This window comes from Sus scrofa, chromosome 7, assembly GCF_054392235.1.
Source record: "Sus scrofa isolate SSC_HxYL_T2T_F1_AM1 chromosome 7, Sscrofa_HxYL_maternal_Yorkshire_Landrace_v2.0, whole genome shotgun sequence".
Taxonomy (NCBI): Eukaryota; Metazoa; Chordata; class Mammalia; order Artiodactyla; family Suidae; genus Sus; species Sus scrofa.
The window spans coordinates 75,749,658-75,777,210 of NC_139389.1; the positions used below are offsets into that span (position 1 = coordinate 75,749,658).

At 40.6% G+C, this 27,553-nt stretch overlaps 1 protein-coding gene across 14 annotated transcripts in view; it reads right to left on the minus strand.

Moving 5' to 3' along the window:
• AKAP6 (A-kinase anchoring protein 6) overlaps positions 1-27,553 on the minus strand; it is a 458,273-nt gene that overhangs the window by 252,078 nt on the left and 178,642 nt on the right. For all 14 annotated transcript variants that reach the window (XM_084968956.1, XM_084968955.1, XM_021099869.2 and 11 more), the window contains 2 exons: positions 16,247-16,498; positions 3,910-5,676 (listed from right to left, as the gene is read on the minus strand). In XM_084968956.1, the coding sequence (XP_084825082.1) occupies positions 3,910-5,676; positions 16,247-16,498 (2,019 nt within the window). The remainder of the gene's footprint in view (positions 1-3,909; positions 5,677-16,246; positions 16,499-27,553) is intronic.

The following is a 27,553-nucleotide window of genomic DNA, read 5'->3' on the forward strand; positions in this document are numbered from 1 at the left end:
TCCTGGTCCCCACAGCAGGGCCTCTTCCTTATCCCCCCCTCATTACTAAACTACAACTTGCAACTCAGTTGTCACCCTCCTCTCTTCCCCATCTGCCCTCAATATCTCAGAGAATTCTTTTATTCCTAAGACTTTATCTGGTGGGAAGAGCAAAGCAGATGGAGCTTGAAGCTTGGCTTTATGCCCTATAAGCTGTGCAACTTAGGAAAACTGATTTCAGCTCTCTGAGCTCACTTTCTCCATGCTACAATGGGGATTCATTCATTCTCTCATTAAACAGTCTTTACTGAGCACCTACTAGGTAGCAGGCAATGTTCTCGGTACATGAGATTCACTAGCAAACTAAACAAATAACCATTTCTGCCCTCACAGAGCTCCCATTCTAGCAGGGGAAATAAAAAAATAATAATAACACATATGCTAAATAAGAGAATGATATAAAATGACAGAAAATAGTGAGAGCTTTAGAAAAAAAATAAGTCAGATTATACCTTTTAAAAGATGGTCAGGGTAAGCTTTCCTAAGGAGTTATTTGAGCAAAGACTCAGAAGAGGGAAAGGAATTAGAAAAGAGGACGTCTGACAGAGCAGGTGCAGCCAGAGGGAACCAACAAAGGTCAGAAAGGCAGAGGTGGCCCAGCTTGCTCAGGGAACAGCAAAGGGGCCAGTGGGAGTGGAATGAAGCTGGCCCAGGGAAGAGCAGATAGAAGTGAGCACAGATGGGAAATCAGGGGGCAGGTCCAGGTAGGGCCCCTGAATGTGCTGGGAGCTATTACAGGGTTTTGAGCGGAGGACATGATGTGATTTGTGTTTTAAAAAGATCATTTGGCTGCTGTGTTGGGAATAGACTATAGCGGGAGCAGGATGGAAGCAGAGACCAGTTATGAAGGCACCGCAGGAATCTAGGCGGGAGGGGATGGTGGCTTGGACCAGAGTTGGAGCACTGGAGTGGAAGAGCAGTGGTCAATTTAAGATGATAAAACCTACCTTGTAGGGTTGATATGAGAATCTTCTTGTTTGTTTTGTTTTTTAAAAATTTTTAGTATAATACAGTTGATTTACAAGGTTCTGTCAATTTCTGTTATACAGCAAAGTGACCCAGGTGTGTATATATATATATATACATACACTTACTTTTTTTTTTCTCATGTTATCTTCCATTATGTTCCATCACAAGACACTGGATATAGTTCCTTCTGCTGTACAGTGGGACCATGAGAATCTTATGAGAGTATTAGTGAAGGTAAAGTGCCTAGTATTTGCCTGATACAAAGATGTTAAATAATACCCTCTCTTATTATGTTATATTTTTCTGGTACAGTATGTTTTCTGGGTCACAATTTGAAGGAGATCAAAGCTACAGTGTGATATCCAAGGTCAACTGGCCTGGGGCTTGGCTGTTGCCCTTACCAAAAGTCTGAAAGGAGGTTGGGCTGAGGAAGGGGCTTAATCTTCTTTCAGCTTTCACCTCATATCCCAACTCCAGGACAGTATTTCCAATGACCTACAAGACACGTCCTCTCGAAAGTTCCATCATATACTCAATATCAATTCACACATTTTTTTAAAAAAATTACCTGCCTCACCTCCACTTCAAGCCAGCTACCCATCCAAATGTTTCCTTCTATTAAAACTACACTAGTTCCTGGAGGCTGAAAGCTTGGCTTCATCTTTGTACAATTATGTACTAAAAGGATGCCACTATTGGAAGTTGGTATTATAGCCATTCCTGCTGAAAACACTTACAAAAAAGAAATGAGGCCCAGAATGGAGCATGACTAGCTGTGCACCACTCCTGGCTTTAATGACTGAGCAAGGCCTGGAACAGGTTTTCTGGATCTCGTTCAGTTTTTCAGCAGCCCCCCCTGCCCCCCACCATTCACCTGTCCCCCATCACAGCAGCCCCTTACATTAGCATCTCCACACTGGTCACCACCATGGCTGCCATGACCATCTTTCCTGTTATTGCCATTAGGCCTGCAAGAAAGGCTATTGGAAAAATTAAATTAAATTAAATTAAATTAATATAAAATTTAAAAACATAAAAATAAAGAAGAAAAAGAAAGGCTATTGGAGGCCATGGCTTACATTGCTTTCAGTGTGCTATCTCCAGGTTCAAATTCTGGCTCTGCAGTCACTAGCTGTGAGGCCTTGAGCATGTTTTCTAACCATATTCTGCTTTAGCATCTTCATCTGAAAAGTTCTTACCTCCCAGGACTTAAATAGAACGAGGCATAGAAAGCCCTTAGTGCAAAACTGAGCACAAAATAAAAGCCTAAGAAGGGTGAGTTATTGTGAGCTGTACAACTGTTCTCAGCCCCTTTCAGAGAAGTTACCGTGGGTGCCTAGTGAACAAATCCTGATTGCCTTGGTCTGGCCATTAGGGCCTTGAGGCAACCAGGTCTATTAAATGTATGGAAATTTTTATTGCTCTCTGCTTCCTGACCTTCCTGTCAAGACGGCTCTCTATGCACCCTAATATCATGCTCATTTCCAATCCCCACCCCTGTGTTTGGTTTTTACTCCTCCTACTTGAAATGCCCAGCTTCCTTCTCTCTGTCTAAACCCTAGTACATCTTCAAAGCCCCAGTGAAGGATTATTATTTCACCAGAACTTCCCAGGCAAAACCTAGCTCTGCTGATATTTTCTTCTTTCCAAAACTACAGTATTTACATGTGGAACCAATTGGTCACTCCCTTATGGAGAGGCCTGGGAGCATTTAGTTAATAGTATGGGTTCTAAATCAGACCACCGGGTCTCTCTCAGCCTCAGTCTCCTCATTTATAAAATGGGGTTAAGCGTATGGCTGTTGGAGGACTGGACACACAAATACTTGGTAAAAACAATTATTAATATATGGTACTATTATTATATATTGCTGTTAACTTCTCCCTCTTGGTTTTATGGCCCTTGTTTTCTTCCTTCAGGTTATTCTGTCCATGTGTATTATCCAGTGACTTAAATCATAGCTTATATTAAGGAGCCAGGTTCTGACAATTTGATGTCAACGTCCTTAAAGATTTCATAATAATAATTTTTTATAAAAGGACAGATTTACCCAAAATATCAACTCTTCATCTCAGAGCCTATGGATGGTACAGCATATAGGTAGCATGGTTATTAGCCAAAGGCTTCAAAGAGGAAGAAGACTAGGGAAAAAAATTCCTGAAAAATTAGAATTATCTGTTTTTTTTCTACCAAAGTTAATATTGGAGCTGTGAAAGCTGTTCTGGGGTTTGAACCAACAAATCTAAAAGCACCGAGGCTTAATGGAACATTCCACTCATGTATTCCTGAGGTACTGGTGTGTGCACAGCCACTGTAACACTTTATTTCCTAGTCTGTTCAAGGGGGTCCAGCACTCATCAGAAGCCAAGTTAGGTCTGAGCAGTACCAACAGCAAGTTCTAGACCAGGCAGGGGTGCACTGAGCTAATGCACAGACAAGGGCAGTTCCCAGTGGTGCACACTCTGTCATAAGGCAGTGATCACTGTGATTTTTCTTTTTGTTCTTTGGGGAATCAGTCATGTTTATAAAAAATAGCAACATAGAGAGTTCCCTTCATGGCTCAGTGGTTAACAAACCACTAGGAGCCATGAGGATGCAGGTTCAATCCTTGGCTTCCCTCGCTGTGTTGGGGATCCAATGGGGCCATGAGCAGTGGTGGAGGTTTCAGACACAGCTTGGATTCTGCGTTGTTGTGGCTGTGGCATAGGCCAGCAGTTGTAGCTCTGATTCATCCCCTAGCCTGGGAACTTCCATATGCTGTGGGTGCAGCCCTAAAAAGAAAAAAACAAAAAAAAAAAAATAGCAACACATTTTATAATGGGTGTGGAGGAGTTGACCTTTTCCCAGCAATACTTCCTAAAATCAGATAAGATATCATGCAGATAAAGAAGGCCACCTTACCTCTATTTTTTCCCATATGGCTTCATAGTTGTCTTGGTGTTGAATATCTTGCATCAGTTTCTGAATTAAAGCAGACTTGGTAGCAGAATGGCTCTCTTTTTTTTCAGAGGATGATGCTCTCTCTGACTTCTCGTCAGTGTATCTTTTCATGCCAGAGAGAGGCAGACCCAATTCCTCGTCAGAAAGAAGGTCGCTCAGGGGGCCAGATTCAATGCTCTCCCCGAGAGAAGAGGCTATGTCACTGGATGAGCTTGGAGACACCCTGCCTAGCCTCATGTGCTTCTTCTTGACATGATACGTTGGATAGATTTCAGAATCTGAATTCATTTCAGACAGTTCCCAGTCATCAATATTCTGAAGGGTTTCTCCTCTGGGCTTCTGAGGCAGAAGTTTTGTTAGGTTTTCCAGCTTCAAGGCTAATACTTCTGTCTGCTTAAGGTGAGAGGGCAGTGCCAGGTACTCATCAGAGCCATACCAGGCCTCCACAACCTGACCATTCCTGGTGACGTGACTTGGGGAGGAGGAGAGGCTTGTTTTGCCTTTGTGTTCTGAGAGGAAGGGTTCCGGAGACGTGATGTTGTCGGAGCCAACAGAGGATTCACTGCTTTGAGTAAAGGGTGGGGAACTGGATGTTTCAGACCGGACTGGCACCTTGGCATTCCAGCTACTCTGGTTACACGGCTCAAGTGAGGATGTGGAAGCAGAATCTGTTTCTGGCCCCTCTGTGGCCTTGGAAGGACAAGAAGGAATTCCATTCAGCACTACTGAGCTCCTGATGTTTTTGGCTTGCTTGCCTGAACTGGGTTCCCGTTTAGGAGTTTGGCATGGAGGTACCTCTTTGGGGGTCTTGTGCGGCTTTTTAAGTGGAGGTTTCTCTTTATGGCAGTTGTTAAGCCTCCCCAGGCTGGAGGAGATCTCCTTAATGTAACTTTTGACTGTGTTTTCAAGGTTCTCAACCCCCATCTTATGCAAACACTCATAGGACTGGCTGGCAGCAGAAGGGCTGTTGGGGTAAGGAGACTGTAAGACCAGGCAAAGCTTGGATCTGTCAGGAGGGTCCACCAGGGAAGGGGTGCTTCTGCTCATCTCAGGCTTGAGATCAACCATCTGCTTCTTTACACTAGTGCCTTTAAGATTATTCTTTAAAGTCTCCTCTTTAAGGAAGAGCCCTCTTTTTGGCAATGTGGGCTGTGTGGGAGAGTCCTCGTTATAATTAAAGCAATCTCTGATGGATCTCTTGGGGGTTGCATTTTCACAAGGAAGAGGCTGTTGATTCTTTGCCCCAAGTTGGGAGGAGGAAACAGAATCTTGCTTCACAGTCTCCACAGAGGGTGGAGCGCCCTTTTTCAGAGCTTCCCCTGAAGATGACAGCTCCTGCGTCAAGCCTGACTGCTCCTCGACTGCGGATGCATTGTTTTCCTCACATCCACCTCTGTCATCTGCTGAAAGAGATACTTGAGATGCCTCCTCACCAACTGCTTCGCTGCAGTTGGAAGGGATGGGGTCAGTAGCCACCGTCAGTAACCCAACACTTCGGATAAGCTCAGGGAACTCCTTTTCCATCTCACTGTAGCTCCAAGAGTCAAAAGGTTTGGTTTTGACCTGGCTGGAGGTCATATCACCCAAGCCACTGAGCAAATCCTCACTTGGACTATAGTCAGACAGTTCGAAAGCAGTAATACCACAATCCAGAGACAAGTAATTTTGAGAGCATTTGATAGTTAACTGTCCTGAGTCATCCACTTCCGTTAGAGCATCAAGCCGGCCCTGAAACGGACAACAGAAATGGTTTCAATAAATGCAACATTATACTCGACTGCTTGTTCACATGAAATCTCAACAGAGGCCCCAAGAAAGGTCAAAAATGCATCAGTTTCAAGTGCTTCTGGTCTGAGATACAGAAAGGCATATTAAATCATCATACTGCCTTATACAGTACCCTGTTGTTAAATATTTAAGGATTTTTATTTAATCTGGAGAATAGAGCTCTGATAGAAAGGGTCAAGGCTAAGCCAAAAATCACCATTCTTGCCTTAACTTTCCATTTTAAAATATTGTTCATTTAGCCAGCCTTTCTTCAACCATAAGATTTCTGAGAAAATCATGTAAGAGAAGAATCTCCAAGGTTGTCTCTTTTGTTTACTGCTATCACTCCATCACCCACACAGTGGCTAGCTCACAGTAGATAATTAGTAAATACTTTAAAGGATAATAGTTTACTATAGTAACTCTGTTGTGCTAAATATATATTCACAAATCACAGGAAGGTGATCTACTGAATCTGCACACATAACAGAAACAGTTCAAGACCAGCTTCCATTTGTCCCCACCCATTTGAAGTTCACTCCTCGCTCCACATGCATTCTCCCCCTACCCTTCCACCCCCCTCCCACTCCCATTTGAGTACATGAGGTACCAAGTGCCCACCTTCCTTGTTATTCATAATTCAAGAAGACTGATCTGAAATTCCCCTATGCTAAAAAATGGTATTGTAAGTAAGAGTTTTTAATTATTTTAATCTTTATGTAATTAAAGCTCTTGTCTCACTACTAACGCAGTTTCTGGTATCCTGATAAATAGGGAGAGTTTTTTATTGATGATTTATTTGGGACAGAAGGGCCCCTGGAATCCTATTATGCCCGTGAGGCTAAAGTTCAGTTGGTCTAATCCAGCTCCTCAGGATGTGATGAGAGAAAACTGAAAAGTGATGGGTGGTTATATCCCTGGACCTCCATTCTCCTGGAGGAGGAACCAGGCAAACAGGACCCTGTGTCCTTTCGACAAGATTATCCCATGATCTGGCCTCTCCAGGATCTTACGTTAAGTTTTTTGGTTCATTCCTTTGTTTTTTTGGGGGGGGGATGTTCTCTCCTTTCAACCTTTACCTTCTTGTCTTTATCTCCTACTCCCTTCACTCTTATTTCACAACAATCAGGTAAACAATATTGATGAAAAGACTCATTTTACTTTCCTAAGCCTCAGTGCTCTCATCTTATATGCAGATGGTTGATTACTACTGTTACTCTTTCATGTAATCCTCACAACAATTTTCTTCTGGGATCTGTGTTATTGTCCCTGTTTTAGAGGAGGGGAGCCTGAGCCAAAAGAAGGTACATAACTAGCACAGCCTCGTAACTAAAGCTGAGCTAAGCCTTAAATGATGGCTGTCTGACCCAGTCCATATTCTGACTTCTGTGCCATAATTTTCTCTGATTCACTGGATGTTATTTTAAACAGGCATAACCCCTCCTCTAGTTTGTCCTCCAGACTGCCATTAGGGAAACCTTTACAAACTGCAAATCTGATGCTATCACTTCTCTGCTTAGAGTCCTTTGTTAGCTTCCTGCTGCTAAGTTAAAACCCAAACCCTTCAAGGACAGATATGAAGCCACTCTCCCCTCCCTGGCTGCACCCAGCCACAGTGTCCTCCTTTCAGTCCTTGAATATATTGTGTTCCTCCTACCTCAGAGCCTTTGCACACACTATTTTCCCTCCTAGTACAGCTTCCTACTTGCAACACCCTTAACTACTTGACATTTAGTCATCCCTTAGACCTCAGATCAAGCTTTACTTCCCCAAGATACCACAACCACTCATTTAAGTTGGAGCTTTTCTTATAAGCTCTCAAAAAACTATCTCATTTTTCCTTTAAACATTTATCTCAATCTCTAAGTAAATACTATTATGATTATTTGATTTTTTTCTCCCACTGGTTTGTAAGCAGCACAAGAGTATAAATCCCATAGAAAATGGATGACTCACCATCATACCTGCAACACTTAGCATAGTGACCTGCATAGAGTAAGCCTTCAACTTAGATCTGTTGAATGAATGAATGAATATGTTTTGGAATGTATCTCTATGTTTTCAGGAAATTTCTTCCTCTGATTATGTAGTTTTAGCTGGCTCCAGTGATTAAACGCCCAAACCTCAGAGTCAAATTCTAGTTCTAGTGCTAATTACTGCTGTTACCATGAGCCAGTGGCCTGATGTCAGTAAACCTCATTTCCTTCACCTGTAAAAATGAAATGATAAGCCACATCATAGGGCTGTTGTGAGGCTTAAAGATGATCAAATATGTTAAGATGCAAGTCTAGCACATGGATATGTTTACTCTTATTACTTGTTTTTTTTTTAACTAATCAAATATATCAAGGGGGAAAGTTCCATCAAAATGAGAGGTGTTCCTATGCTAATTTCACTGCACAAAATGAGAAACAAATATTAACTGCCAATTGCAACAAAAATTATCTAACTGTAATTGTGTGGCTATTAGGCTTCATACCTGGACCAGACTCTTTAAAGAACAAAATCAGAAGACCAAAACACTAACGAATGAGCCAAACAAAAGTCACATCTATGCAATTCTTAAAAAATAGTAGAAATTCCAATTTAAAAATAGGTTGTATTTTTTAAAAATTGTTTTATTTGGTTGTTCAGTGCTCAAAACTTAACTCCTTTAAAAAACAGTATTATAAATAATGGTTAGGTTTCAAATTTGAATTATATTTTATCATTTTTATCATAAAAGTATAGCACTACAGCTACTTAAGTGAAGTTAAAGAGGCATTAAGTAAAAGTGTTTCTATGATGAGTAAAAGAAAAAAAAGAAATGTGAGAGTTCAGGTAAAAATTAGAACCATGAAAATGTCAACCTCCTGCTTCTGGACAGACAAGGAATACCATAACCCTTGGAAAGTATTTGATCATTTTGGGGGATACAGAACCTTAAGACCAGGGATACTGTCTTGTTTAAAAAGAATGGGTACTCAGTAAATGAGGTTAGATAAACATATGGCATGAGGCATCTCAGATATAGGGTATGGCTGTCTTTTCCCAAGCATCTCCCTGAAGATCCCGTCCCTAGCCAGTCCTCTGTTTGGAAAATAAAACATCTTACTCAAAAACACTTAATGTTCCCAAGGGAACTTCCTCCCATCCTCTTCCCAATCAGGCTAACTACTACTTTGTGCGGCTGACTGTCACTAAGGCATAACTAATTTTAATTCATATTGCATTTTATTGTGGGGAAAAAAAAAAAAACCCTCACTGAAAAACAAAATGAAACAAAAAAATAGCACATAGAATAATTCATTTCATATCTTAAAAACAAGTGACAAGCATCTACCCATATATTTTTCTAATGCAGTTGGTTATTATTTAAGAGCATTCTTCAAAGTATTTTTCTAGATTTCACCAAGTAGAGGGAATTATTTTTTTTCATTTTACAGCCACGCCTGTGGCATATGGAAGTTCAGGTGAGGCAGGCTTATGCCACAGCCACAGCTATACTGGATGGGAGCCCCATCTGTGACCCACTCAGAAGTTTGTAGCAATGCCAGATCCTTAACCCACTGAGCAAGGCCAAGGATCGAACCTGTATCCTCATGGATACTAGTCAGGTTCTTAACCCTCTGAGCCACAATAGGAGCTCTGGAAATTTTTGAAAAGAAAGTTCTCTGAAGTTTTTCAGAGCAGATTAATAATGAATTCATTTCTTAATACTTAATACTTAGTAATACTAATATTTTTATTCCCATGGCTTACTTATGGAACACCTTCCCTGATAGTTTTTTAATATGTGTAAATAATAAAGTTTCAGGTAGATATAGAGGTGGAGAAAGAGTGTATGTTGTTTTTAACTGGGCTTCTTATTACAGAAACATCACATTTTATTGTGTAGTGCCATTAGCTATGCCATGGCTGTCTAGCAATGTCCAAACTCACATGCAATGCCCAAAGTCAAATATATCTCCATTTAATATGCTATGAAACAGCTTCTCAGACAAAGGTTATGTTTTATGGAGATGGTCATTTTTTTCACTTTACCGGTGGCTTTGATCTTGTCTCGGACATTAAGGAAAACTTTTTTTTTCTTCCCTCATTTTAAATAAGAAATTTTGCTTTGTCCCTCACCTATAAATAAGTTAACTGAAGTTCTAGTTCCAAATGCCTCCTTAGATCCTTCTTTTTTTAACACTGAGTTTTGTCAGTAACTGAACATGAGATTTGATACTCATAATTTAGAGACTTGAAGATCTCCCTATTAAAATGCCCCCAAGGTTTATATTTGTGTCCATTGCCACCTCAGGGTCAATTCTATGCCCTGATTTAATGATCTTACTTAGAAGAGTTGGAAATAGAATTTCACTGTTTTAATTATGGTTACAGCAAAACATTTTGTATGTCCCTCTTTCCCCTTCTTCCCCCAATTTCACTACATGGTGTTTGTTATGCTTCAGTTGCTAATGTATAAATAAATTCATGGACCCCTTACAAGAAGCTACAGCCCCCGAGAGTCCTCAGACCACGGGGTCTAGACGCTTGCTCAGATTCCCTTTAGCTCACCATGCTGGGATTCTATGATTGTGACTACATTCTAGAGAGCAGCCATGGACTAGGAACAATGACAGGGAAATGAGAAAAGGGCAAAGCTTAGTTTCTGACAGGCAAAGGGAAAATAACAAACTTTTGGTATTTTTTATTTATACTATAGTAATAATTCTTGAGAATTTCCATTTTCCATTTCTAGGCTGAAATTATGAGTCAAATACTCTCCATGATTAATCTCAGTCCACCAACCTTCAGTGATATCTCCCTCTTCTATACCTAAACCAGTAATTATCTGCATGACTGACTTCAACTCATCAGACTTTTTTTTTTTTTTTTTTTTTTTTTTTTTTGTCTTTTTGCCATTTCTTGGGCCGCTCCCGCGGCATATGGAGATTCCCAGGCTAGGGGTCCAATCGGAGCTGTAGCCACCAGCCTACGCCAAGAGCTACAGCAACGCAGGATACGAGCCGCATCTGCAACCCACACCTCAGCTCATGGCAACGCCGGATCGTTAACCCACTGAACAAGGGCAGGGATCGAATCCGCAACCTCATGGTTCCTAGTCGGATTCATTAACCACTGAGCCATGAGGGGAACTCCTTCATCAGACTTTCTATATGGCGAAACGAACTAGGTGCTGTGGGAGATACAGGGATGATCATAATGTAGTGCCCATACTCATGCAGTTCAAATCTAGCACACACGTTGCTGTAATAAATTGCCCTGTGATAAGTGCTAGTGGAAGATCACACAAAGTGCTCCAGTGTAAGTGCTCTGCAAGGACCAGTGTGTTCCCACAGAGCGAGCATCATTTAGATTAAGTGCTTAACACACCACCTAGCATATCATAAGGTAATCAGTGTTTGCTATTGTGTTAATACAATCAACAGTTATCACTACCTGTGTGACTATTAACCTCAGTCCTCTCATCTGTAGGCTGGATATAATAATATTATCTATAAAGTAAGAATAACAGCACTTGCCTTGCCCATCTCCCAGAACTGTTTGAGGATCTAACACAATTATGAAGATGATTCTTAACATTTAATAACATGGGTTAATCATTTTTGAATGCCTAGTGACTTAGAAAGAGTAAGGAATCAACAAATATTTAGGAGAGGTAGAAAGGAAAAAAGGAAGGAAGGAGTGAAGGAAGGAAATTATTATTATTATTATTATTAAAATTATTATTATTATTATTATTATAAAAGAGATCAGTTAAGAGCTGGTTTGTTTTGTTTTATTTAATTATTTCTAGATTTATGTCCTTTAGCATTCACTTAACCTCTTTTAAATTCAATTTTCCCATCTGTAAAATGGAATTATAGTTTCTAAATTGAAGTACAGCTGATTTACAATTTTGTTTTAGTTTCAGGTATACAGCAAAGTGATTCAGTTATATATATTTTTTCAGATTCTTTTATTACAGGATGGAGTATAGTTCTTTGTGCTAAACAATCCTTGTTGTTTAATTATTTTATATACAATAGTGTGTATCTCCTAATTCCAAACTCCTAGTTTACCCCTCCTTTCTGCTCTTTCCCCTGTAGTAACCCTAAGTTTGTCTTCTATGTCTGTATGTTTCTATTTTGTAAATAACTTCATTTCTTACCTTACACATATAAGTGATATCATATAATATTTGTCTTTCTCTGTCTGACTTAGGTCACTAGGTACAATATTCTCTAGGTCCATCCACGTTGCTGCAAATGGTATTATTTCATTCTTTTTTATGGCTGTGTAATATTAAAACAGAACTATTTTCAATACCTATTACCTTCCTTACCAAATTAAACAATAAATATAAATTGCTTACTATAGTATCTGAAATATAGAAAATTTCAGTAAAACACATTTTTTTTTATACAATGTTGAGCTTTGCCCTAAGGCAATTTTTAAATTTGTTTGATTGGTTGGTTTTGTTTTAGAAAGGCATTTGCCAATTTATTTACAAGATACAGTCTGCTCCATATTTAAATGGAGCATATTTTAAAGGACTAAAACTCATTTTTTTTTTTTTTTTGCAAGACACAAAGAAAGAGAACTTGCCACTTTCTTTTTTTTTTTTTTTTTCCTTTGTCTTTTTGCCTTTTCTTGGGCCGCTCCCACGGCATATGGAGTTTCCCAGGCTAGGGGTCCAATCGGAGCTGTGGCTGCCAGCCTACGCCAGAGCCACAGCAACGCAGGATCCGAGCCGCGTCTGCGACCTACACCACAGGTCACGGCAATGCCAGATCGGTAACCCACTGAGCAAGGGCAGGGATCGAACCCGCAACGTCATGGTTCCTAGTCAGATTCGTTAACCACAACGCCACAACGGGATCTCCAAACTTGCCACTTTCTTGACTTTCAAATTTATTCTTTTTAAACATTTTTCATTTTATCTTTATTTAGCATATAGTTGATTTACAGTATTGTGGCAATTTCTGCTATACAGCATAGTGACCCAATCATACATATATATATATTCTTCTTCTTGTACTATCTTCCATCACATTCTCTTCCAAGAGACTGGATATAATTCCCTATGCTATACAGTAGGGCTTCATTTCTTATCCATTCTAAATGTAATAGTTTGCATCTACCAACTCCAAACTTCCCATCCATCCCACTCCCTCCCCCCTCTCTCCTTGGCAACCACAAGTCTGTTCTATCAAATTTATTCTTTAATGGGCTCTGCAACTCAACTGACTTCCAAAAAGAGAAAAATGAATTCACCTTCACTGGAAAGACATCTACTATTTTAGTTTATCAGCATGTTTTATACCATATCACTCTTCATTCTACAAATTTTTCATAGCCGAATTTATTCCGATAACCTGAGAATTTTATCTTAATTCCTTTCCTTTTTTTCCACAGTTCCAGTGTGCTGGCAGAAACAAATAAAACTAACAAATAGGATCAGGAACCCATAGCTTCAGGAAAATGGTAGTGGAGACAGGGCTTCAGTTTAAAGAAAAATGTCTGCAAAGCAGATGGCTGAGAATCCACTGTTTCTTTATTCCTTATACAACATATTCTTACATTTCTACAACAAGACTATAGACTGACTTCCAACATGAATATGCACTAAATTGCTTCTAACTGAATTTGTACATAATTGTTGAACTCACGTTGTGAGAACCATAAGGGTACTATTTAACATAAACTCACAACAGAGCTGAGAAAACATTGGCCAGTAACAATCAGTCTCAGTGGCTTGTCATCTTTCTTGGGCTACTACTTCATTAATAATACAAGTTCAAATAAATTGTGATGAACATATTCCATGAAACAATAACAATAAAGCACTTTTATATCCCTAGCTCTAATCTGAGTTGGTGATCAGTAAATGTTTATTGAATGAAAAAATAAATATGTAAAGTGAAGCGGTTTGACTCAATGATTTCTCTCTCTCTCTCTCTTTTTTTTTTTTTTTTTTTTTTGTCTTTTCTGGGACTGCGCCCACGGCATATGGAGGTTCCCAGGCTAGCGGTCTAATCGGAGCTGTAGCCGCCAGCCTGCCCCACAGCAACACCAGATCTGAGCCTCGTCTGTGACCTACACCACAGCCCAAAGCAATGCTGGATCCTTAACCCATTGTGTGAGGCCAGGAATAGAACCTGCAACCTCATGGTTTCTAGTCGGATTCGTTTCTACTGTGCCACGATGGGAACTCCTGACTCAAAGATTTCTAATGCCCCCTCTAGTGGTAGTAAGTGGGCAGATCTGATGACTGATCAATACCATATGCTGGACAGAACCAGAACACATGGGGAGGAACAAAAAAAGAATGCATAGGTTGGAGATGCCAGGTAGACATCTAAAGTAAGACCTCTTCAGAGTTTAGACAAAACTTCCCATCCTCTGATCCCCACCCCATCAGCAAACACCTCATAAACACCAGATTTAGGGCAGAGTTGACTAGTTTAAGATTTTTTTGTAGTTTCTATAACCACAAGAGTTCCAGTTAAGGACTCTCTGGGGATCCCACTTGGGAGGGATGGCATCTAGGGACCATCACACACACCTATGTATTCATCCTATGATTTTAAAAAGGACTTCACCAAAGTCTGTATCGCCACCTTCATTGCCACAATATCAGGGAAAGTCAAATGGAAACAAAGACAGTGAGTTAAAGTTAGACATGAGCCTAATAGATTTTCATTCTCATAAACTTCCAGGGTCTGTAGGGAATTTGCCACAGCAAGAGCATCATTATTATGAAAATAATAATCAACAAGTATAAATCATTTATGAGAAGAAGCCCAGGTTTGTATTGTGTTGCTGATAATGTTGAAACCACAGAAACATTAATAAATTAATGAGTTATACAACACTCTTTTATAAGGCCTTTAAATCTTATATATTTATATAAATGCCTTATAAACTTGTATAATATGTACTTTCCACAAAGTCAACAGTAGAGCACTAAACTGGGTGTCAAGAGCCATGGGACTATACACATATACACACACTCTATGTATCTATATATGGTATCTATCCTATTTATCTATCCACACACACACAGCCCTTAATTAGCTAATGCAATGTGCCTCTCTCTTTCTCATTATCACACACATCAGTTTTATTTGGGACTAGGTGAGTTCACTTGGATTTACGTTTACAGTGTGCTTTCTTAAGCTGTGCATCAGTAACAACAACAAACTCATCAAAATATGCACAATATGAGTTAAAAAAACTAAATATATTGCTTGTGAAAAATTTAAGAATCCATTTGACTCACTACAACCAGAATGATTTTCTAATGCATAAATCTAATCATGTCATTTCCATAACAAATGCTTCTGTTATCCTCAAAATAAAGTCCAGTTCTCTTAATATGACTCTTTAGTATGGCTTTTCATCTTCATGATCTGACCTCTGCTTACCTATTAGTTCAAATCCTGCTTCCTGGTCCCTTGAACATTTTGCTCCAGTTCTATCTGTAACTCTCTGAGCCTGTCATTCTCCCTTACCTCTGGGTCTTTGATCATGCCATTCCTTCTGTCTGGAACAGCTTCTACCTCCATTCTTTAGTCTAGTCCTGCTTCTGCTTCAGGTATCAGGTTACACTTCTGGAAAGGCTTCCCTGTCTGAATGAAGTGTCCTTCTCTGTCCTCCAGTGGCATCATGTAGGCCACGGAATCTGCATGTGGACCATGCCTATCACATGTGGTCTGAATGTCTGATCACTTGTCTCCATCTCCCACTAGTCTCAGCTCTTTGAAGGCAAAGACCATGTTTTGATCACTATAATATTCTTAGCACTTAGCACCTAGCCCATGGTAAGTACTCAATAAATATTTACCAAATAATTGAACAAGGAACAGGAAGCCAAGTTAGCACCAAGAGCTACAGCTGGTGTCTGTGCAAACTACCAGGTATGCGTTAACTCTGGTCTATAGCTTCATCCAATTTAGATATGTCTTAACCTCTGATCATTATACCTAGATTCAATGACCAGCTTAGGACCTGCTTATTTACCTACAAAGAATTCTTATCCCTCATCCCTGAACTGAAAACATTTTCTTTTTTACTTTTTAAATTTTTTTTTTTGGTCTGGTCTTTTTGGGGCTGCACTCACGGCATATGGAGGTTCCTAAGCTAGGCGTTGAATCAGAGCTGTAGTTGCTGGCCTACACCACAGCTCATGGCAATACCAGATCCTTAACCCACTGAGCAAGGCCAGGGATTGAACCCACAACCTCATGATTCCTAGTGGGATTTGTTTCCACTGCATCACTACAGGAACTCCTGAAAATATTCTCAAATAGTCACACCTGACATTGTGTTATTTGACTTCAAAGAAAATACTCACCACCTGCTATATTGCACAGAGAACTCTACCCAATATTCTGTGATAATCTACATGGGGAAAGAATCTGAAAGAGAATGGACGTGTGTACATGTATAACAAAATCACTTTGTTGTATAGCAGAAATAATCACAACCTTGTAAATCAACTATACTTCAATAAAACTTTTAAAAAATGGGGGGGGGGAGAAAAAAAGAAAATACCTACCTCCTTTGTCTCTTCAGAGAAAGCCTGCAGAATGTCCGTCTGCCTGGTGTAGTTGCCATTGGCGTCCTGCAGACCTTGCAGAATGCGCTCCCGCAGAACCAGCACTGAGACTCGGAGCTGGTGCCAGAGGAGCTGCACTGCGTGGATGTCCACAATCACGTTGACGGAGTAGGACAGCAGCTTCAGGGAGAACTCCGTTTCAAGGAGAGCATGGATTTGTTCAACATGATCAGAAATATCTTCACATATGTCCTGCAATAAAGAAAAGCAAATATATGATGACTCTTTTGCCTTATCCTCGGGAGGATATGGTAAAAAGGTCACTCCTTTACCTGACATCAATTATCAGGGCCAACAGGTCAGGTGAGCACATGCTGGCCTTTGTTCAGTTCAGATACGTAGTCACAGGCCATATTCCTGGGCACCAGGCCTTTGGCGCAGGCATAAGTTGATCTTTGTCTAAGCCACAAAAATCCTACTATTCTTTTCAGACACCCCAGTTGAAAGCTCAGTCAACATGAGAGGTTACCTCACAAACTCACTCTCCGTTCTCTTTCCTACTGTTAGTTTGGGATTCAGGTAAGGGAGCCAACAGCTCGCCTCTTTGTTACTGGTGAGCTCCACCAAACATTTAATATTTCAGGATAGAAGCATCATCCAGAAACCTACATGAAGAAAAATGGGCAAGAATGTGTGCCTCCTGAGAACTCTGAGCCATTCTCAGTGAGCCATGGGATCGTCAGTGTAAGAGACAATTGTCACATTTCCCTCAGGGACACAATTTATCATTTAAATTTGTAACGGATATCCACATTTTGTAAGCAACATTACTCTTAAGAAGGAAATCCAGAGAACACCCAAGGTGAACAAGAACAAAACAGAGCTTTGTTTTGTTTTTAAGACCCAGACATTTAAAATAAAAACATTATTATATCAGGGAGTTCCCATCATGGCTCAGTGGTAAGGAACCCAACTAGTATATGTGAGGATATAGATTCAACCCCTGGCCTAAGTGGGTTAAGGATGTTGCCACATGCCAAGGTGTTGCCATGAGCTGTGGTATAGGTCACAGACGCAGCTCAGATCCCACGCTGCTGTGGCTGTGGTGTGGGCCGGCAGTTGCAGCTCCGATTCAACCCGTAGCCTGGGAACTTCCATATCCCATGGCTGCAGCCCTAGAAAGACAAAAGAAAAAAGAAAAAAAGAAAAAAGAAAAAAAATTGCTATATCAAAGTTTTGACCTCCTCCACACATACTATTAGGTAGGCAGCTTTAATTGATACATCACTTGTCATTACGAGTTCCCAAATTTCCACTGTGCTGTCAGAGGCCAGGAACGTGAAATGGGTAGTATCACTGGTAATATTTACTTCAGCACTTTGAGTCCATTAAGGCTCAAAATGATGTCAGCATCAGATAAAACTTCAGTTACTCATTTTTAGTTATGTGTCAGTGATTTCTTCCAAATGGGGATTTTATGTATGATTTTTGTTAAAACTAAAATTTTAAAGATAGTATTTGAGTTCTGAGCCCTATTATGACTATGAAAAAGTCATTCCAGGAGCTCCTGTCGTGGCTCAGTGGTTAACAAATCTGACTAGGAACCATGAGGTCGTGGGATCGATCCCTGGCCTTGCTCAGTGGGTTAAGGATCTGGCATTGCCATGAGCTGTGGTGTAGGTCGCAGACGTGACTCGGATCTGGCATTGCTATAGCTGTGGCATAGGCTGGCGGCTACAGCTCCAGTTAGACCCCTTGTGTAGGAATCTCCATATGCCGCGGGAGTGGCCCTAGAAAAGGCAAAAAGACAAAAAAAAAAAAAAAAAAGTCACTCCAAACTGGAAATATAATCTTCTGATTTGATTTAATTCAATTACTTGTTTTCAAAGAAAAACCAAAACGTAACCCTTATTTAAAATTATGTGGAGTTCCCATTTTGGCTCAGTGGTAACAAACCCAACTAGTATCCACGAGGACACGGATTCAATCCCTGGCCTGCAGAGTAGGTTAAGGATCCAGCGTTGCTGTGAGCTATGGTGTAGGCTACAGACGTGGCTTGGGTCTGGTGTTACTGTGGCTGTGGCCAGAAGCTGCAGCTCAGATTTGACTTCTAGCCTGGGAACTTCCATATGCAGTGAGTGCAGTCCTAAAAAGAGAAAAAAAACTTTTTTAAAAAAAAGTATGTAATAATAGGCAAAAAACAAAAAACCCATGCTGGATAACAACAGAAAGTCCTGCTGAATTCTGAACAAAAATTATTGTACAATTCCAATAAATGCTCCAATTTTACTTCTTGAAATCCAAGAACTAACAACACCTTTTTTTTAGTAGGTGCCAACTGTCTGCTAATAATTGGTGGCAGTGACCAACTGTTGATAAATTGTTGATAATAACTTGAAACAGATTAAAAGTTTAAATAGACTTTGGAGTTCTGATTGAGTAAAGGTCTTACAAAAAAAATATGGCCCATGAGCATATGCAATCCAAAACTGACTTGGGCAAAAATTATATTATTCTACTAACCAATACATGAAAACCAATTGCAGCAAATAATAGCAAATCTCTAACTTTCATCAGATAACTTTCCAGGTAGCCTGGAGTTTTGGATATCTGATGCTCATTTGGACATGTACTCCACTTACTCCCCACACCTCGTATTCCTGATACCTCAACCACCACCCCAAAGCAAATGCTCTGCATCCTTCGCCCTGCTAAGATGCTCTTTTCTCTGTAGCACTGTATTGCCTTGGGAAACTTCCTTCCTCCCACTGCTGACCTCTTCCAAATTCAAGGTACTCTCCTGGCTCATATCCCCAATCTGTTGAAAAATTATGCCTTAACTTCTTCACAAAATGTTACCTCTACGTCCTGGTATCACCCAAACTTGACTGCCCAAGGCTCCTGCTTCCCAGAGGAGGCTGCCCACTCTCCCAGGCTTCACCTGAGAGACGGGGAGGGGTCCGGAGCTGTTAGGGGAAGGGCAGGCCTCAGGGCTTCTTCGCCACTTTCTGATCATTACACTTTCACCCTTGTACTAACACCTTTCTGAGTAGGTGCCGAGTGTCTGCTAAACCTTCCTGTCTTCCTCCCTCGTTGTTGTCAGCTACATTCTTCTCTTTCACTCCTCTGCACTGAAGAATGCCTCTGGCTCATGGTTTTCCTCTCTATATTGAGCATACCATTATCTTAGGTAATTTCAATAGTCACACTGAGGAAGCAACTAACACCCTAGCCTCGAATTTCCTTTATTCACAACGCCTAAGACCTTCAGATCCATTCTACCGGGATGAGTCTACCACAACTCCATTCTGGATCTTGCCATCATTCCACCTGTGGAACAGGAAAGTCTCTTATGCCACCAACCCCTCTGACTTTTTCACTCCCATTCTCCCACTACAAGTGCTCTTCCACCTCATCCAGGCCACCATCCCCTCCACTCCTCTTTCTCTACACCTCCTGCCTCCTTGCACAACATCTATAGTGATCACCTCAACCACTCTCTCAGCAGCATTTCCAACTTCTCACACTCTTGACTTCTTTTTTTTTTTTTTTTTTTTTTTTTTTTTGTCTTTTTGCCATTTCTTTGGGCCGCTTCTGCGGCATATGGAGGTTCCCAAGCTAGGGGTCGAATCGGAGCTGTAGCCGCCAGCCTATGCCAGAGCCGCAGCAACGCGGGATCCGAGCCGCGTCTGCAACCTACACCACAGCTCACAGCAACGCCAGATCGTTAACCCACTGAGCAAGGGCAGGGACCGAACCCGCAACCTCATGGTTCCTAGTCGGATTCGTTAATCACTGCGCCACGACGGGAACTCCCTTGACTTCTTAACTTGGATTTGTGAGTGTCTGTCTCCTAGGCCCCACCATGACCCTACAGATGCAGAATACCTGACATACCTAGGAGAGAAAAAGGTGCGTGTGCATAACCCTTATGCTACCTGCTCAGAATAGCTAAACAGGCATTTCTCAATCATTCCACTCCCACTTGCCAATACAAAAGTTTCAGCCTTGGTACCATGAAAACTTCATGCCAAAGCACAGGCCATCCACTCTTTTCATACACAATTTGGCTCTTTCATAATGGATTCAGGAATTTAGTCAGAGCCAGGTCCTGGGTTAAGATGCCAGGAAACTATTCAGGGGAAACTATGTATAAGGGGCACTAAAGCATCCGTGGTGCCAGTTAACTTAGGTTTCCATACCCTCCTCTTTAGTAACTATGAAATGTACATGGCCCTGTTTCCACAGAAGCAGATGGGCCTTGAGGAGAAAGAAACACCTTCCCCACAAGTGCTGACCTCACCCTGCTGAGTATTTTGGCAGTGCACACATGCAGACTCTGCTGAAATTCTGTAACTAAATAATGCATAGCACTGTGTGATTCTCTGGAGTCTCTTAATTTACTTAATTTTTTTATGCCCTCTGCTCTGCCATCAGTTGTCTGGCTTGACGAAATTACATGCACACACAAACTGTAGAACAAGAACTACAGATATATGTGTGAGTTGCACTTACATGTGAGAGTATGTATACTCCCCTCCCTCTAAATGTGGCCTCTGCTTTGAATATCTGATGAGATGTTTGTTTAGAAAAAGGTAATTGTTTCTGAATCTACACCTACTTGTTAATAATAGAAAATTGTGCTTTGCCCTGTCCCTCTACATGAATGTCAAACAAATATTTCAAAAAACATTCAGTTTTAAGCTTCCTAGGCTCTTACCTATTGCCAGTTTGTTAGACATTATACAAAAGAAGCTGAAGATTATGGACATTTGCTTATTTTAATGTAGTCAGGCAGTTTTGGGTATTAGAAACTTTAAAATATGATCTGTTGAATGGCTTCCTTACCGCAGGGATTATTGGGAATTAAAAGGCACTGAGGGATCTGACCTGTTGAAGACCCTGTGCGGACTAGATAAACAATGACGTAGCAGCCTGGGCTCAGGGTTGGACTGGAGCCTGACCTATGCATATAAGGAATCACTGGCATTTCAACCTCTGCTGGACATGTGATCTGAGCAGATAGCAACTGGAAACTAGACTCAACTCACATGGCTGAACTGCTCAGTGTATATCAAACTTTTGAGCACCACAGTGCTACTTGGTGGGAACAAAGTAATTTCAGAAGAAATTCAGTTTTTTAGGAATATGAAAAGAAACAATCCTTTGGGGACTAGACATATGTAATATATATCTGAAGAACCTATAAGCAAAAATATCTTCCTGTCTATTTACTAAAAGTATGACTAGAAGATAAAATCTTTCATTCCACTATCAGAGATTTAAAACAATTAACATGGCCATGACTCGTTACGTTGATATAGTGACTAAAATACATAGTGAAGTGTAATTGCCCCCAAATGTCAATGCTTAATTTCAGATTCTTTCCTATTTTGATAGAGGGTATTAGTAAGCAGAAGACTTAACTACAGAAAGTTAAGAAAGGGATAAGGATGTTAAAAGTGACACCCATGTCACTTTCCAGCATCAATGAAAAAGATGGTTAGGTCCACTAGCCCATCTTCTATAGAGCAAATTATTCTAGGACAGTCAGTGTTCATAGGCTTAGCCTGAAATTACCCCACTTTTCCTGTTCACACCTAATTCTGACCATTATTCCCATCAGCTCTAGCCCTCCTCCCCAACGCTGTCTCTGCTAGACCTTTCTTCTCTGACCATCAGACCTCCTGATTCCCAAGTCTGCCTCACCTGGAACAATGTGACCATCAACAGGTCTACCAGTCCAGACTTCTCACACTCTTAAGACTCTAGATTCAGTTTATTTCCCTTAAAGGAAGCTCCCACACCTTGTAAACAAGTCCAAGAACAGAGAGCTGGAGGATTCTGAGAATGTGGAAATGAAGGAAAGGCAGACTCAGGGAGATCCAGAGAGAGACAGCCAAGGATATCAAGACAAACTGTTAACCTTCAGAAGTTTGCCTGGAGTTGGCCCCATTACCTTGTTCTGTTATGGACAAATGAAAGCTAAAACATCTAACTTACTATGGATATTATTATTTAGCAACAGGTGGCTGTTTCATAAAACAAATTAAGATTATATTGTCATTGTCAGAAGGTAGCTTCATTTCCAGAGGGTTTATTTCAGTATGTGAATGTTCTCCCCAGCTAGAGGGCTGGTTCCTCAGAACTACTTTGTGTAATGAGTGGCTATCATTAAGTTAGGAATTCAAGAATTTTGATTATGTGGATCTTACTTTAATAAACCGATAATGAACAAAAACTTAATTTTAGTAGATAAAACTGTTTATTTTTCAATATCATCAGTTGGTACCAACTTCTTTAGTGACTTAAAATCTCCCATAAGGAGTTCCTGTCGTGGCACCGTGGTTAACGAATCCGACTAGGAACCATGAGGTTGTGGGTTCGGTCCCTGCCCTTGCTCAGTGGGTTAACGATCCGGCGTTGCCATGAGCTGTGGTGTAGCGTGCAGACGCGGCTTGGATCCCGCGTTACTGTGGCTCTGGTGGCTACGGCTCCGATTAGACCCCTAGCCTGGGAAACTCCATATGCCGCAGAAGCGGCCCAAGAAATAGCAAAAAAAAAAAAAAAAAGACCAAAAAAAAAAAAAAACCCTCCCATAATTCCACATGAATTTCATGCATCCCCTTATATCTTTTCCTTTGAGAAAAGGTGTTTACCACCAAGCTCATTTACATGACCAAATCAACAGATATCTCAAAGAAGAACAAACTTTTAATTTTAAACTGAGGATAGTTTTAAAATATCCTCAAAGCAATAGCATTGTTTATAGATACTCAAATTGGCTCTAGCACAACAAATAATTATTAAGGATAGAAGAATATTATTTTTAGAAATTAATTACTTCTGTCTTTTTTTTTTCTTCCAGTGAATGTGTACAGCACCTAAAAGATACTAATTCATGTGCTGGGGGGGAAAAAGGTGAATAATGCCAGGGATTGGTCCCCTGGAGTTCCTTGTCTGGTAGGAGGGAGCATGTAGTCAGAAATTATGGTCAGGAAAATGAGTGTTCACAAAGGTTACACAGATGAGAAGGAAATGCCTGTAGGGGAAAGAGGAAAGAAGCATAAAAGCTTTTCTAAGGAAGTAAAGTGTGGGTTCTGAAGGAGACAACCAGGAGGATGAGGCAGAGAAGAACATTCTAGCAAGTATCAGGTGTCAATGTTGTCTCCCTAACTGTGGGCCTGGGCTGGCACCAATTTCTTAGGTATGTCATGTTACACACAGTCCATAAAGAAAAAAGTTTGACTTCATCAAAATTTAAAACTTTTGCTCTGTGAAGGATATTTTTTAAGAAAAGGAAAAGATAAGCTACAGACAAGGAAACATTTGCAAATCACTTATCCAAAAAAGGATTTATATCCAAAACATATAAAGAATCTGCAAAACTCAACAGCAAGAAGACAATCAACTCAATTCTAAAATGGGCAAAAGACTGGAACAAAGACACTTCAGTGGGCATAATGATGGTAAATAAGCACATGAAAAAATGTTCAGCCTCATTAGCCATTACACAAATGCAAATTAAAATCACAATCAGCGATAAAAATGGTGGAAGAGTAAGACATGCCACTCACCTTCTCCCACAAACACATTAAAAAAAAAAAAAAATCTACATGTAGAACAATTCACACAGAACACCTATTAAACACTGTCAGAAGACCTTAAACCTCCAAAAAGGGCAAGAAACCCTCCACATAACTGGGTAGAACAAAGGGGGAAAAAAAGAGAGTGAGAGAAAAAAAGAGGAATTAGGATGGGACCAGCACTCTTGAGAGGGAGCTATGAAAGAGGAAAGGAATCCAAAGCCTGGGAGGCCACCTAACTGACTGGGAGATCAGCCAGGATGGAGGGGGAACCTCAGAGCCTCAGAGAAAAGGACAGCAGCTAGACTGAGGAGGGCGGAGCAGAAAGAGAGCCCCAAAGATCATCAGCACCGCTTTGCCTGGACACCACAGCCTGAGACATTTGGGTGGGGGCTGGGCACCGAGACTCAGGCTCTGGAGGTCACTTCTGGGGAAAGGACTAGGGTTGGAGGTGTGGAAATAGTCTGAGGGGCTGGAGAGCAGTGCACCACAGATGAGGGAATGCAGGAGGAAGTCTGGTCCTGGAGAAGAAGCAAGGCACCACTGTTGGGAAGGGTAAGAGGAAGAGGGGAGGGACTGCCATAGGAATATCTTTCTCTGTGCATGCACAGGTTCTCAGGAGGCTGGTCACCTCTTGTGTGGGATATGAGCAGCAGGAGCAAATTGCTGCAGCTACCTCAGGCTCTACAGGTGGGCACAGCCTGTCACCACTAGGGGTCTGTGTATAGGCACCACCTGCAGCCCCCAGTCACTTCAGGGGTTACCACAGAGGAGGGTACTATAACCGAATACCACTCATTGTTGCTTCACTCCCCTTGGAATGCACATGCCCTGCTGTTGCCACTGCCAAAGGCTCTGGGTCACTGCCTATACCTCCCTGAAGGTCACTGCCACCTCCCAGGGTCCCAAAACCAGGAGCAGCCTGCACTACCTCCCCACAGGTCCTAGCCACTGTCAAGGGCTCAGCAACCAGGCACTGACTACAGGCCTTGCCCATTGCCTCCATCTCCCTGGAAGCACATGCAAGCCATATACCAGCATAACCACTATCAAGGGGATAATAGCCTGAATGCACTAGGGAAGAGACAGCAAGCATCCAAACCGAAAGCAGTCCTCCTGCCCCCCCCGCCCCCGAGAAATAGTAAGCCTTCATAAACTACCCAGAGGCCCTCTTGCATATAAATAGCCCTCCAAGACTGTAGTAGTTGTTTTCAGTAAACTCATAGAATAAAAAAAAATAAGCAAAATGAAGAAGCTCATGAACCATTCCCAGTTAAAAGAACAGGAGAATTCCCCTGAAGGATCAACAACAAAACAGACCTCTGCAGTCTAACAGATACCGATTCAAAAAGGAGACAGTGAAAATTCTGAAGGAATTAAGAGCAGATATGAACAGTAAATGCAGATTACTTTAAAAAGGAACCAGAATATATAAGGAGGAGCCAAGAAAAATTTAAAAATTCATTTACCAAGACACAGATGAGTTAAAGCACTAAAGAGCAGAATGAATAATGCAGAGGAATGAATAAGCGACTTAAAAGATAGAATGATGGAAATCACCCAGTTGGGACAGCAGACAGAAAATCAAATGAAAAAAAAAAAAATGAAAGCGGTATAAGAGATCATGGGATAATATAAAGTGGGAAAATCTGTGTATAATAGGGATTCCAGAAGAAGAAAAAGAAAAGGGGGTTAAAAACATATTTGAAGAAATTATGGCTGAAAACTTTTCAAATCTAAACAAAATGGATATCAAGATACAGGAAACACAGAGGGCCCTAAACAAGTTGAACCCAAACAGACCCACACCAAGACATATTATAATAAAAATGGCAAAAGGTAGGAGTTCCTGTAGTGGCTCAGTGGGTTAAGAACCTGACTAGTATCCATGAGGATGCAGGTTCAATCCCTGGCCTCACTCGGTGGGTTAAGGATCCAGCACTGCTGCAGAATGTAGCTTGGATCTGGTGTTGATATGGCTGTGGTATAGGCCAGCAGCTATGGCTCCCATTTGACCCCTAGTCTGGGAACTTCAATATGCCATGGAAGCAGCTCTTAAAACAAACAAACAAAAAAGAGACAAAAAATGGCCAAAGTTAAAGTTAAAGAGAGGATTATAAGGCAGCAAGAGAAAAAGAGAGAAAAGCTGAAAGCCTTCTCACTAAAGTCTAGAACAAGGCAAGGATGCCCACTGTCACCACTTCTATATAAAAATAAAATACCTTTCAAAATCACACCCTCCAAAATTAAATATCTAGGAATAAACCTGACCAAGGAAGTAAAAGATGTATATACTATAAAATGTTAATCAAGGAAATTAAAGAGGATTCAAAGAACTGGAAAGATATCCCATGCTCCTGGACTGGAAGAATTAATATCATTAAAATGGCCATCCTACCCAAAGTAATCTACAGATTTAATGTGATCCCTATCAAATTTCCCATGACATTTTTCACAGAACTAGAACAAACTATCCACATGTTTGTATGGAACCATAAAAGACCCAGAACTACCAAAGAAATCCTGAGGGGAAAAAAACAAGCAGGAGGCATAACTATCCCAGACTTCAGACAGTATTATAAAGCTACAGTAATCAAGACAGGGTGGTACTGGTACAAAAACAGACATATGGACCATTTGAACAAAATAGAGAACCCAGAAATAAACTCCGACACCTATAGTCAATTAATTTTTGACAAAGGAGGCAAGAATATAAAATGGGAAAAAGACAAGTCTCTTTAGCATGTGGTGCTAGCAAAACTGGACAGCTGCATGTAAATCAATGAAACTAGAACACACACCCACCATGCACAAAAATAAACTCAAAATGGCTCGAACACTTAAACATAAGACATGATACCATAAAACTCCTAGAAGAAAACATAGGCAAAACATTCTCTGATATCAACTATACAGATGTTTTCTTAGGTCAATCCCCCAAGGCAATAGAAATAAAAATAAAAATAAACCAATGGGACCTAATCAAACTTACAAGCTTTTGCACAGTAAAGGAAACTTACATATCTATCTATATAGATATAGATATAAACGACAACACACAGAATGGGAGAAAATAGTTGCAAAGGATGCAACCCACAAGGGTTTAATCTCCAAAATATATAAACAACTCATACAACTCAAGCAAAAAACAAACAAATGAACAAAAAACAAAAACAAAAGCAATGCAATTGAGAAAAGGGCAGAAGACCTAAATAGACATTTCTCCAAAGACATACAGATAGCCAACAGGCTCATGAAAAAATGCTCCATATTGCTAAATATCAGAGAAATGCAAATCAAAACTACAATGAGGTACCACTTCATGCCAGTCAGAATGGCTATCATTAATAAGTCTACAAATAACAAATGTTAGGGAGGGTGTGGAGAAAAGGGAACCCTCATACATTGTTGGTGGGAATGTAAATTGGTACAACCACTATGGAAAACAGTACGGAGGTGCGTCAGAAAACTAAACATAGAACATCCATATGATCCAGCAATCCTACTTTAGGGCATCTAGCCAAACAATACTTTCATTGAAAAAGATAAATGAACTCCTATGTTCACTGCAGCACTATTCACAATAGCCAAGACATGGAAACAACCTGAACATCCATAGACAGATGAATGGATTAAGAAGATGTGGTACATATACACAATGGAATACAACTCAGCCATAAAAAAGAACAAAACAATGCCATTTATAGCAACATGCATAGAA